This window comes from Wyeomyia smithii, chromosome 1 (assembly GCF_029784165.1).
Source record: "Wyeomyia smithii strain HCP4-BCI-WySm-NY-G18 chromosome 1, ASM2978416v1, whole genome shotgun sequence".
Lineage (NCBI taxonomy): Eukaryota > Metazoa > Arthropoda > Insecta > Diptera > Culicidae > Wyeomyia > Wyeomyia smithii.
The window spans coordinates 163,097,950-163,112,252 of NC_073694.1; the positions used below are offsets into that span (position 1 = coordinate 163,097,950).

The 14,303-nt window shown below is 38.0% G+C and overlaps 1 protein-coding gene across 2 annotated transcripts in view; it reads right to left on the reverse strand.

Annotated features, from left to right (window-relative positions):
- Positions 1 to 374: 374 nt before the first annotated feature.
- Positions 375 to 14,303, reverse strand: part of LOC129733870 (fibroblast growth factor receptor homolog 1-like) — a 77,988-nt gene continuing 64,059 nt past the window's right edge. The window contains exons 3-11 of one of the 2 annotated variants that reach the window (XM_055695445.1): positions 13,452 to 13,578; positions 3,995 to 5,106; positions 3,720 to 3,904; positions 2,812 to 3,192; positions 2,324 to 2,564; positions 1,961 to 2,262; positions 1,705 to 1,898; positions 1,501 to 1,641; positions 375 to 1,438 (exon numbers count right to left, since the gene is read on the reverse strand). In XM_055695445.1, the coding sequence (XP_055551420.1) occupies positions 1,189 to 1,438; positions 1,501 to 1,641; positions 1,705 to 1,898; positions 1,961 to 2,262; positions 2,324 to 2,564; positions 2,812 to 3,192; positions 3,720 to 3,904; positions 3,995 to 5,106; positions 13,452 to 13,578 (2,933 nt within the window). In that variant the 3' untranslated portion in view covers positions 375 to 1,188. Of the gene's footprint in view, positions 1,439 to 1,500; positions 1,642 to 1,704; positions 1,899 to 1,960; positions 2,263 to 2,323; positions 2,565 to 2,811; positions 3,193 to 3,402; positions 3,573 to 3,719; positions 3,905 to 3,994; positions 5,107 to 13,451; positions 13,579 to 14,303 lie in introns of both variants that reach the window. The other variant, XM_055695446.1, reaches the window with a different exon arrangement.

Sequence of the window (14,303 nt, forward strand, 5' to 3'; positions counted from 1 at the left end):
GTCATCTATGTTTGCCGGACTTTTACTGAATTGGCCCCTAATGAACTTTGTGTGAATGTGGTTATATAGTGTCCTATTACTACAGTCACTGTCGAATCACGCAGTATACAATATACTTAGGAATGTCGACTAAAACCTGGTTGAGTTACGAACCAGCAACATGTCGACTCAGTCCAGCTACTCGACTGCAATTCACTCTACTCGGCTACTTTTATACCAAAATTTGTCAATCGAGTAAGGTGACTCATGTAATAGAGCCCATAACCGAACTCATACAAACGTACTAAGCATTAATAACGTACCAATGATTTGGTGATTGTTCACTTTGATGGGTGGTGGGGTGAAATCAAAACAATTCGGTATAATTTGTACTGTGTTGTTTGCATTTTTATTTCACATCATTTCAATTTTACATTATTTAGCATTATCGCACGATTTTAACTTAATTGTTATGGGTAAAGTATTGCAGCAGGTATTTCAGGCTGACGTGTTTGACGATTATCCTAAGCCTTCGATGCTTAATTCTGACTTAATTAATTCGACACATTTCGTTTTCACTATTCCGCACCACAACAACATGCAGAATCGTATTTTATTTTAATAAGATCACGTTAAATATGTTACAACACGGCTTACTTAAGATAAAATTACTTTTACAATTAGAAGTAATATTGCAACAGGTAGGGATTAGATTTTTGATTGGTTCTACTAGATCGTTGATGTAATCTAAACAATGATACATTGACGTGAAAACTGGCTAGAGTATTATTCTGCCCTAACATGTTTTCGAATTAATACGCTTTGGTCTTGCTTGACTGTTGTCTTAGAGCCTAAACACTTAATGTATATTGCGGATCTATTTACATTTAGTGCTGAAAATGGACACGTTTCTTCATGGCTTATGCTCGTTGAACGTAGGAATTTCTGACTAGCTGCTTACATTCCCACTTTGTCATTGGTTGGTTACATTAATTACATAGTAAATATAATACATTCTAATAAATACAGTCTTGTGCTTTGTTCTTAACAAATAACAATCTACCTCAGGCATACATACGCGTTAAATTCGTCCATTCACAAGTGCAACAGATTTTACCTCTAAACGTTAGAAATACTTGTCGAGCTCTGGACGTTTGTTTCCTTTTTTTTATTTGCACAAATCTATGCAGTTCGGTTGACGCACTCCTTTCAAAACGTACTTTCGGTGGTGTGACTATGATTAAATGGATACATCCGCATCCGTTCGCTACCGAAATCGTTTTCGCTTTCGTCTGATTCATCGTCACTGGACGGTGGCGTTTCCAGTGTAGGAAGGCCAAGATCTAGATACTCCTCGTTGGATGTTATAGAAACTAGTCGATCCAGATTTTGCACTAATTCACTGAAGGTGGGTCTCACCTTCGGCTTCTCGTTCCAACATTCACGCATCAGAACGTAACTGTAAGTTGACGGAAAGTGTTGTTATTGGTTGTGACTTTAGCTTGCTTAACTTATACTTACATATGGATCGGACAAAGAGGTGGCTGTTCCAATCGCTTTCCTTTCTTTAAATGTTCCAGCAGGTTGTCCCACGTAGGAATTGAAGAATAAGGATTACCACCGAGCGTCATAATCTCCCAAAGTAAAACTCCAAATGACCATCTGGTAGAAAACAATCATGGATTATTTTTCAGGAAACATGGAGATTTATCTCAGTCAACTTACACATCACTTTGAGAGTCATAGAACTTTTCCTCTAAAGATTCCGGAGCCATCCACCGAATCGGTAACTTGCCGGTAGTTGTTTTCCGATAATACTCCTGACTGTGGATGTCCCGCGCAAGCCCAAAATCTGCAATTTTCATTACATACCCTTCGCTTACCAGCACGTTGCGTGCTGCCAAGTCTCGATGAATGCACTACAAGGGAAATATACAAATTTGTAACTTACATTATTTTATACCATATAGAAAAAATTTACCCTTCTTGATGCCAAATGCTCCATTCCTCGTGCGATCTGGTATGCGAATGAAATCAACTCTTTCAATGTCAGGATCTTCTTTTCCTTCTCCCCGCAAACCGAATCGTAGTTGTTCGTTCCAAAGCGGTGAGATCGCAGGAAGTCCTTTAGATTTCCATGTGGAGCGTACTCCACGATGACATACAGTGGCCCATCTTTACAACAACACCCGAGCAGGTTTATAATGTTGACATGCTTGCCAATCATTTTCATAACTTCCATCTCACAAACCAAATCCTTGACATCAGCATCAGTGTGACCCTCTGGAATGGAAGGACGAAGGTGTAATATACCTTCTAAAAAACTATGAATAGCCAAACTTACCCTTCAACATTTTCACTGCAACTACGCTGGAACCTTGACCCTTAATAAGTCCTTGCGCTTCCGCCATGACCACCTTACCGAAAGCACCTTCGCCGAGATTTTTCCCCAGCAGAAGTTTATTGCGAGGAAACTCCCAGTTCAAGTCGATTGGAAACTCGTACTCGGAGATCAACGCGGGATCGTAATAACCGCTTTGCACCAGCGTCGAGCGCTGCTTTTCGATACGAACGATTGGCATTTGCTGCGATGATACAAAAAAAATAAAGTTTTTAGAAATAAGAATATAGTGTTTTATCAAAAGTGAAAAATGGTAAACTATTTACTCAACAATATTGGGCGAGTCGTACGATTACTTAGCTGAGCCAAATGTGATAAATTGTATTTCGAAAATCAGGGTATGCTTGGTTTGATTTATCGAACTTCCACTTAGGAACATATTTCTTGAAAAATGCAATATGTTAAGATATTTCATAATTTTTAGAACCTACCATCGCTTCCGTCACCCCCGGAATGCTGTTCTCGATCGCTGGTTGCTTCAGCACGATCACCTTCTTAGTCCACTGGTTCACGTGCTCCATTGCCCGGTGCTTCATCTTCTCCCGCTTCAGCTTCTTGCACACAATCACTACGATGATGGCCAGGACCATGAAGCAACCCGACAGCACCACAGTCATGATTGTGATCAGCGTGGAATGGGGCCGCACCGGATGTGCCGTAGGAGCGTCATCTTCCGGAAATTCGTCCACAACGCGCAGGTAGGCGCTTTCGTAAGATGCCCCGAGAGTGTTTGCAGCCACACAGGTGTACCATCCTTCGTCGGCATGAGTGACGTTCTCCAGCGTTAATACCTCGGGGTTGTCGGAATCTCGCTGCATTACGGAGAAAATCCTTAGTTAAAATGGGAACTCTCATTCTGTTTCGTTATATTTGTTAGTTGAGAATACCTGATTCGTTTACAGATTTAAATCTGTTCCATGCACAGAGTGTTAGTATTAGAAAATAACTAGAATCTTTTGTTTTAATTTAAATTCATTCTATTCATGCACTAGTTGCTAGATTACTTCCACACCAACCGTCACCTTTTTATTCTTAATGAATGCACAATCCGCACAGAATCCCTTGAACTTGACCCACTGAATAATTTTGGTGAGATCACTCAGCACCTTACACTCCATGGAAACATTTTTGCCGGTAATGGCGGTTATGTTCATTAGCGATTTTGTTATAATCGGTTTATGATTAACGCGATCTGTAATAGGAAAAACAGATTTGTTCAAATTCATAGGAAGAAACACAACACCGTTAACTAATAACTGTTCCAGCCACCAAAAATAAGTACGGGAGAAAGGAGAATCAAAAGAGTTGGCCACCACCACAAAAAAAACCCATCTAGTACCTCCAACTTGGTAATGTTTTCCGGTATTTCTGGGTTCGCCATATTAACGATGTGGAACTTTATCCACTCGATATGTGGCTCGAGGTCTGAGATAGTCCGACATTCGAATGTAGCGGATGAATTCACCAGTACGGTTGTATTATGCAAAAACCCTTCTTTGATATATGGTCGCGCTGGAAAACGATCTAGAGTGGATCGATGTATTCATTACCTTGTATTGATGGATTGCATTTCCGAACTAACTAGAATGACAAATCACAAAGAAGAAGTCTTACCTTTTACTTCCAACTTGGTGGTGAAGCTAATGCAGCCATGATCGTTGCACACTTTACACGTGTATGCTCCAGAGTCCTTCGGTACCAAGTCTTCCAGCACGATAGACCATTTGGCGTATTTTACCGAGCCCATGCTTCGAACAATCTTCTGGTTATCCTTCGTCCAAGTTATGTTCGGCATCGGGTTGCCGTGCGCAGGGCAACGTAGACGAACCATATTTCCGGAAGGCTTCGGCATGAGACCGACCATGTGTTCCCGTTTAGTAAAATACGGTGGCCCCGGTCTTAGCTCTGCACTCGGTCCAACCACAGCCGGTAAGTTTTCCGTTGTTTCTCCCACAGGATTACCTCCCTGTTGATCCGCACCGTCACTCACACCGGCATCTTCGTCATTCTCTTCTTCATCGTCCACATCGTCATATTCTGTGTAGTTGTGATCGTCTACGACATAGTCTGGACTATCCGGCTCTTCACTATCGGAAAGCTGAGAATGGCTTTCCATCTTATTATATTGATCGTAGGGTTCTTCTTGGTTTTCAATCACATCCAGTTTTGTTGTCGAATTAACACACTGCATTCCATTCACATTGCATGCTTTACACACATAAATACCACTATCCTCGGGATCTAACGATTGTAACAAAATACTGGACTTGTTGCCGATTTTGGTATTCAACATTCTGTCATTTTTGAACCAGCTGATTCGAAACTTGGGCTCACCGACAACTTCACACTTGAGCTTGTAGTTGTCACCAGCTCTACGCGAGACAGCCAGCACGTGATTTTTACTACCCACGTTGAACTCCGGAGGTCTCTCGACCAGATCATTGTTCACGATATCCAACGGTGCACTGCGGGCTGTATAAGTTTGAGGCGTAGAAACAACTGCCGCTGCCGCAACCGACGAGTAGAGACTTTTCTTTTCCAGGTTGGCCACACGGGTACGACCCGCGCTCGTCTGCCCAGCGCCACTACCGGGCGAATCGCTCTGATAGTGGTCGACCGTTTCATGCTGGCTGAATACTGACAGAGTCAGATTGGCCCATTCGCTGAACTCTGATCCACAAGAATAGTAGCCGGCGTCAGTCTTTTTGATAGCGCTGAATTTTAATCTGGCATGGAAATATGTGGATAAAAAGGAGAAACAAAAAATCAGAAAGACTGTTTGGAATTTGGGAAGTAGTTTTACCACAGACTAACAGACAAAACACTATGAACAAATTTCAAATAAAATCATCGTTCGACTTATATCAATACTTTACGTTTGTAACACTAGAACCACAGTCTAACAGACATAACACTTCGAACATGTTTTTAATAAAATCATCGTCCGGACGATTCCAGTACTTTACGTTAGAAACACTAGCACCATCTGCTGCGTCATGTATTCCGTCATCAGCGCTAGCGTTACGGCATGTGTCTAATGGGGAACCACAAAATATGTATGAGATTGCATGACAGCGCCCCAAGCGGCGTTGTCGCGCGAAAACTGTACCTACAGGTTTCTTCATTTGCATTTCTATGAATGTGCGTTATTTCAATCCAAATAACATATTTTAAAACAAATAGGTGGTCCTCGTGGTTCTGTGGTTAGCGATGTCGGTCGGCTAGCTCTCCCATACACGGTTGTGATGTTCGATTCCCGATCAGGTCGAGGATCTTTTCGAGCTGGAAATTTTCTCGACTCAGTACTGGGACACGGTGTATCGTTGTACTTATCCGACAATATGCAGAATGTGTCAAAAACAATATCGATAACTAATTCTCATAACTAATCTAGTTAATCGAGGTCGTTATAAGCCCCTCCAGGCTAGCGTGCGATTTTTTTTGTTATATGTTAGGGTGGCAATGATTGTATGGAAGAAAATTCATCATAGAATTTCAAAAACCGTATGGGTCATTCCATACGAAGTGTGCATGCCCTTTGGACACGACCATCACAGATTTTGTTCAAAGTTGGGGGAATTTTTCATCTACTGTCTCTTTGGAAAAATCCCAACTTTGGTGTCGATTTGAATACCCCCCGCTCTCTAGAGCCCCCTCTTTATTGTAAAGTCGCGCATTTTTTGTCAAAAATTCCTTTTTTCATTTTCTTACAATTCACAGACGTAAGATGTCCGAAACATACTGATAGATGATTTTTGAAGAAAATAAACCAAGGAATTCAGAAAAAATATAAGTTTTGACCGGAAGTGTTGCCAGATAAATTATTTTTGTATTTAAAAATTATATTTACATTTTTCGGCAAATGCAGCCATTATTATTTTAAATTTGATAATTTCATCGTGTTCCTTGGAAATTTTCACATAAGAAACAATTATTATCCCGAGGTAATACGAGCCTATCTCGAAATATAACATTTTTACGAAAAAAGTTGTAAACTTAATAATTATTTTATTTTATAATTTATAGACGTGAGCCACCCGGAAAATAGTGATAAGTGAATTTTAAAGAAAATAATCCAAGGAATCCAGAAAAAATATTGTTTTTACCCGGAAGTGTTACCAGATAGATTATTTTTGTATTTTAAAATTAAATTTGCATTTTTCGGCCAATGCTGCTAATTTAATTTTGATTTTGATGGTTTCATCGTGTTTCTCAGAAAATTTGACGTAAGAAGCACTTACCACTCTGTGGTAATATGAGCCAATCTTGAAATATAACATTTTTACGAAAAATTAATCACGAAATTCAGAACTATTCTCGTAAAAATGCTATATCTCGAGATTGGCTCATAATACCACGGGGTGATAAGTGTTTCTTACGTAAAATTTTCCAAGAAATACGATGAAACCATCAAATTTAAAATAAAATTAGCTGCATTTGCCGAAAATTGCAAATTTAGTTTTAAAATACAAAAATAATCTATCTGGCAAAACTTCTAGCCGAAAATAATATTTTTCTGAATTCCTTGGTGTATTTTCTTTAAAATTCACCTATCACTATTTTCGGGGTGTCTTACGTCTATAAATTGTAAAAAAAATAATTACGAAGTTAACAACTTTTTTCGTAAAAATGTTATATCCTGAGATTGGCTCATATTACCTCGGGATGATAGTTGTTTCTTATGTGAAATTTTCCAAGGAACACGATGAAATTATCAAATTTAAGATAAAAATGGCTGCATTTGCCGATAAATGTGAATATAATTTTCAAATACAAAAATAATTTATCTGGCAACACTTCCGGTCAAAACTTATATTTTTTCTGGATTCCTTGGTTTATTTTCTTCAAAAATCATCTATCAGCATTTTTCGGGCATCTAACGTCTATGAATTGTAAGAAGAAGAGGAAAGAGATTTTGAACAAAAAATTCGTGACTGCAATAACCAGGGGGTCCCACAGAGCGGGGGGTATTCCAATCGACACCAAATTTGGGATTTTTCCAAAGTAACAGTAGATGAATAATTCTCCCAACTTTGAGCAAAATCTGTGATGGTCGTGTCCAAGTTTGTGCTTTTTCGTGGTCACTTCGTATGGAATGACCCGTATGTATATTTTGTTTATTGGCCCAAAAACCATCTATGCAAAATTTCAGCTCAATCGGACATGATTCAGGAGTGCCTCAAAGCGCTCAAAGTTGTAATTATTCGATTCTCGAAAATCTACCAAGGGAGAAGGAGCACATAAAATTGGGGAAATCGAAACTTTTTTCAATTCCAAATGTCTCAAAAATACTTATATCGTCGAGATCTAGTGTGTGATCTCGAAAAAATATTTTTGGTTAAAAATGGACCTTCTGGGACGTTTTTTGGACAACCGAGGCCTAATATGTAACACAGGTCGGACTCGATTATCCGGGGCTCGATTATCCGAAAAAAATGGCTCGATTATCCGGAGTTTTTTTTTTTTCTTCTGTATTTCTAAAACGTAATTTTGTCTTCCGAGTCATTGGGAATTTCGGGGTTGTTCGAAATTGTAACAACAGTGCCCCGTTCTGTTCATTCATGTGTACAATATATTATAATACAAAACTCCGGATAATCGAGTCAGACCTGTATTCTCAAACTTGCGTAAATTATGTTTTTATTTAAGTCTTTTTCATTTTTCATTCAGGAGATCATCCATTTCAAAAAATCATGACTCCCCGTCAACTACGTGAGAGTAAAAAATAGAAGGTTCAATTAATCATTGACATGGTGTTTATTCTAAAAAGTAACATGTTTGGCAACTTCGCAACGATTTTTTCAAGTTTTCATTTCTACAAAGTGCACTGATTTTAGTAAATGCAGTAAATGTATAAAATTTTCAATGAGTAAAAAAAATATATTTATTTTTCGCAGCTAGGTACAGGTCGGACTCGATTATCCGGAATTTGATTTTTTTGGTGTTCGTTTTTAATATTTATTTCGAAATCTTACTTTTACCATCCCTTCTGGAATATGTTTTTAAATGATATCTGTTCCGACTTATATATGTACAAAGAGCACCTTCAGTAAGCTCTAAGAGCTTTTTGTAGTGACTTACATTTGATGTTATGAATCTTTTAGATTGGGCACACTTTTTGATAGGCAACCAATTGGTCATCACCTTTTGATCGTCCCATTGTTTAAGTTCCATTTTTACTGCAAGTTTAGTATTTCACAGAGCACAGCTGTATACTAGGGATACTCAGAGACATAAGTGATGAAAAAAATTTGGCGTCAATTTGGCAACTAGGGGTGGCATTTTGCAACTCGATTCGGACGAAAATTTTAGATGATTATTTTTGTGGAAATGGGACAAGATTCCACGTATGCGGTCTATTAGTCTGTGTATTAGGGTGTCCCAAAAAAAAAAACGATGTTGAAAAAGTTAAGGTGCTCAGCCCTAAATTGAAAGATAATGTTATTTATAGCATTTTTGTAGAACATTTCGAATTTCTAAAAAATCGTTTTCAGGTTGCCCAAACATGATTTATGAAAAAATGAGCTATTAAACCAGTCTCCTGCACTTTTTCAATTTCGTTCGATTCCTAAGTTTTTCTATATATTTTTTTATTTTTGTGGGATTTTTTTTTTTTCAAATATTTTGCATGGTTCAGTTCAGCAATTTGACTCCCAGAGCCCATTGAACATCACAAGAAAATTAATTTTTCTAATAATTTTTAGATAAAACCCTTCAAAACACAAATTAAAAAAAAAATTTGGATCAAGAACTGAAATTTTCATTGCAAAGGGGGATTTACGTCGAAAATTTACATGATTGATATCTTATCGGGGAGCTGAGATATTAGCATTTTTCTATGTGATGGAAAACTATGCATTTTAACAAATATGTTTAATAACCGTTATATTTTAGGAGATAAAAAACTACAATGTTCAGAAAACAAATCCATTTTTGGATGGCTGATAACTCAGTAGAAGGTTTAAAAATTCGGAAAAATCTGCGAAAAAAGTTAGAACGAAAATAGTGATTTTTAGTGCCTTCTAATAGAAAACTCAATGTTGCTCGTAATATGTAAGAGATAGAAACATAATGTCTCCGGTAAAGTTTCTTGTTTTGAGATAACCTAAAACTTTGTCAAAGACACCTTGCGTCTATCTTGTTCTGATTAAAAAGTAAATTTTTTATCTCACTCATTGGTGGATTGATCACCTATTTTTCGACACTAAAAGATGCATTTTTGAATATCCTGAAACTTCTCCGAACATACCTTATGGCTATAATCAACATTTGAATCACTATTTTGGAAATTAAACAGACAAACGGCAATAAAAATACTGTGCAATGGAGATATTGAGCTTTAGTGGCATTTTTGACAAAATGCATAGTTTTCCATCACATGTAAAAACGCCAATATCTCAGCCTCCCGATAGGATATCAAGGATCTTTTTTCATGTAATTTTTTGTCTTGAATCCCGCTTTGCAGTAAAGATTTCAGTTCTTGACCAAAAAAATTTTTTTTATGTGTTTTGAAGGGTTTTATCTGAAAATTATTAGAAAAATTCACTTTTTTGTGATGTTCAATGGGCTCTGTGAGTCAAAAAACTGAAAGCAATGCTGAACTGAACCATGCAAATATTCAAATACAAAAATTAAAAAATATATGGAAAAATTTAGAAATCGAACAAATTTGAAAAAAGTGCTGAAGAGTGGTTTAATAGCTTGAAAAAGTCATTTTTTCATAAATCACGTTTGGGCAACCTGAAAACGATTTTTCAGAAAGTCGAAATGTTCTACAAAAATGTTATAAATAACATTAACTTTCAATTTAGGGCTGAGCAACTTGATTTTTTCAACATCGATTTTTTTTTGGGACAGCCTACTGTGTATATACCCTTATGGTAATTCCAAACGAATCTAGGTGAAATAAAAAAGGCTTATTTTGCTTACAGCACAAAGGGTTGAAAGTTTAGAAGGTAGGACACTTCTGAAACTTGACCCAAAAATAGAAAACAAAAATTTTCCTTGTTCCCAAAACACTTTTCTATGCAAAAATATTATTGAGATTGGGCACTCTGTGCCATCCAGGCCTATGAAAAGACGCCATTTTTATATGACCGAAAAATAACAAGCGAAATATTGGAACCACGGTGGGTTCGAAATGGAAATGGAGCCACAAAAAAGTCACATACAACCCAGTGCAAAAGCATAGGCGCGTCTAAGGCCTGGTGCCATCTGAAACGAATGTGGTGTAAGTATTAAAATTTAGTGATAATCATCATGTTTTTGTTCAATTGAGAAACAATCTGTGCCTGCAAAAAATGTAAAATTCTAAGATGTATAACAAATTTCAATAAATGTTTTTATCAGGTACTGCCTTCTACCGCTCCTTGTTCGATTTCTGTTCCATAAACCATTCCATCTGCTTCACGTGACCAGCACATGCTATCAAGTTGGGTTCAACCGTAAATCATAAAACAAATCTGTATCACAATGCCAGATGTGCACTATGTTTACGAGTTCGTGTGTTATTTTTTTACCGAAGAGTAAAAGTTATCTAAAACTGTTTAATTTCACTGAAAGGCCAAATAAACAGTTTATGTTAACTAATTTCGTCAGTAGGAACTGAGAGTTTTACACCGGCCAACCCCGAACGGACATACTGCTGATGTTCGCTGTCATTCGATGCATCTAGGGCGAGAAGCGGATAATTACACAGGGAGAGCTGAATGCTAACGTACGGCATTGCTCACTATAGACCAGTGGAACGAGAACTGTCAGCCTCTTTGCGCAGAATGCATTTCGCTGCAGCAGCGAACCATCAATTTGTAATCCATTAAAAGCAATTACCACTACTGCATGCCCTAAGGCAACGAATCTCGGCAAATGTCTAGACTTATACAACAATCGCATCAATGTAGTAACAAAAACAACTGAAATAATAATACCAACCAGCCAGGAAGCAGAACCGAGTCAGCTAGGAGGACAGCAAACAGTCATTCGTTTGTGTACAAAGTTCGAAACTGTCAAACAGAAGCACGCGATTTGATTGTCAATTGCGCTAATTAAAAAAAAAACTTTTAATCTCCATCCAACAAACGTAAGTCTTTTAGGTCACTTGCTTCAAATCTAGGCTTCAAAAGAAAACAGTCAAAATATTGAGTAGCATTCGACCCTAACCGAACGCCAGTTCGTTAAAAGCCTGTTAATTTATAGTATTAATAACAATGTTACGCCCAATTCCGAGTACGCGGGACGCAGATAATCAGCCTGTCAAACATTCCGACTCGGAGTGAGCCGAATGTTTTCCCCGTAAGCTAATTCGATTGTTACATATCTTTATGTTGCTTCTGTTCGATTGTCATGTATTGTGTGGCATTAGCATTCAGGACTGGTCCTGCATACTTAGGGGATCTTAAATTCGAATATTTTTTTCGTCTGGTTTGTGCTCGCCTGATCGATGACCAACTTGAATAAGAAACATTCTGGCGGTTCGATGGTGAATTTTGATTCGCCAGACGAGCAGATGGATATGAAGAAATACTGCTTAATTTGTTCGAATCGGCGGAGAAGTGGGCTTAAGTACATTTCAGCTGTCAGAAGGGTACCTATTTCACGCTGCGTGCAATTTCAACAGCTCCATGAAATTACTCCCCCGTAACTGTACGGCTGGTAAACGGAGCAGTAAAAATAATTCCCGCATAGTCGACTGCGCTGGCAGTCTAAAAATAAAGAGGAGGGCATAACACTTTCTGAAATGTTTACAAATTCTCCATCAACAGATTCGAGGAAAGAAAACCGGTACAAGTTTTGGTTTGTTTGGTAAGTAAATAGATTTTTTTAATATATTTTTTTGAACAATTGCACTACTCAGCGTAAGAAGCTGACGGCTCAATCCCATCGATGGATGAAAATAAAATTCTCTGATGTCAATATACGTTTCAGAAAACCTTGAGCAGTTCAATCTACTGTAGTTTGAGTCAGCTTTGCACACAATTATGCTGAATGGTACATCTGCTTTTCTCAATTCCCGCGGTGCTCCGTAGTTCACGCATGAATTACAGGAAAAGTGAAAGAAAAGCAACAGTCTACCATGCTTTCCGTTCAATGGTAGAATGGTGAAATAATAAACCGGCGAAGTGACTTATGCACTAACCTTGAACCGTTTTCGTTCGATAACTTATAGATTAACATTGCGCGTGTTGACTGAATGGTCCATAAAGATTCTTAATGGACCGATAATATCTTCTTTTACCCTATTGCTCTCAGTAGGAACAGCCACCAATATCCACGTGCCACTTCCCTCCTGGAAACACTATCCGGTCGCACTAGTCGAAACTAAACCTTTACATCTATGATCTGATGTTACGAGGGATTCCAGACAAATGATCTGCTGAGCGACTGGATCAAAAGTTTGTGATGCTTCAGGCTCAAAGACCGGCCGGAAAGATGATCGGCTTGGTGGTACTTACTATAAAGTTGCAATTTATTGCGCGGGAAACGTACCGTCTGCCTGTTGATCAATAGCGCAGACTTTCCATCCCGACTGGAAGAGGGTGCATTGAAACTAACTAGGAGCTGATGGACATATTGACACTTATGTTGATGGAAAGTCGTTCAGATAATGCCATGTTTCCGTTATTGGTTTTTGTTTCGGGGTTACCGTTGTAAATATATAGGTGTAAACATTATGTTTTCAATCTTCGTGCTTCACGTTATTTATGTGTGAAATAAGTTTCAATAATGTTGCTATACAATTTTTTTTTTGAATGTTGTGTCTGTAGCGTCATGAGAAACCACCATAATTAGTATACTCTCACGAATATAGGGTTTCTGTACAATGACGCTTTATTTAACAACAATTGCGAGGTATTGCAAGAATTAAATGATATTCCTTGATGATAAAACCTTTTCTGTTGACTTTGCATTACGAATTTTGTTTTAACCTTTCAGGTTTCGATTATTATAGTAGGTATTCAGCAATTAGGCCGTGTACTCAATAATTCATCAAATAATTGAGCTGCTCAAAATTGAAATACGGAGCATTATCATTAAAATCTCCTAGTCAAAGGATTAAATTGTTCAAACTTACGACTTAGCTCTCCTGGTATCCGATGTGATGGGTTTGCCATTTTTGTACCACGATGGAGTGTCAAAGTTGCACTTTATTAGCAGCTTAGAGTGTAGTGGAACCGTTTCCTTCACGAGCTTCTTATTTCCTGCAATTGGAGATAAAAAAAAATAATAATAAATAGATACAATATTTTTCAATTGAAGGGTGATTAGAAAATGGTTATTCAAATCACTCATTTATTTTTCACCTGTATCGTATTTTAATAGAGAGTTTGCTATGTAAAACGCTGGCGCTGCTGTCGAAATAAAAAAAACTTCTCGCGAAGACTACGCCTCATGATACGAGATGATGTTACCTGCTTAAAGTGCTGTTATCATCAAAACGATGAGCTTATTGAACGGTTGTTTAAGAAGCTACGTCTGTTAGTCCGTGCTCTAGATTCTATACTATTGAAAAATTGAAAAATTAACTGCATCGGAATTCAAAACAACTCTCTGTGAGGACATTTCAATGAGCCGCACTCCTTTGAAGTGCATTTCGTTATACCCGAAAGGAAAGATCGGTAGCAGACAACAAACGGTAAGGTGGTCTGGTTAATGTCAAGTGCACATATGCGATGGCCCATTTAAATGCGAAAGATGTCTTTAGAGCGGAAAGCTTCCGAGAAATTTTCGTCTACTTCTTTGAGGTTAATGCGTTATATACCTTCACGAATAATTTTCAATTAAATATGTTTACATTTCACATCATAACATCAAAGGGAAGCCCTCAAAATCGACTAACCTCAACCGCCAGGTGTCAATCGAGAGGACGCGCGTGCTCATTCCGACCTGTCAAGCTCACTACCGCCCGGGAAGCCAGAAACAGGAA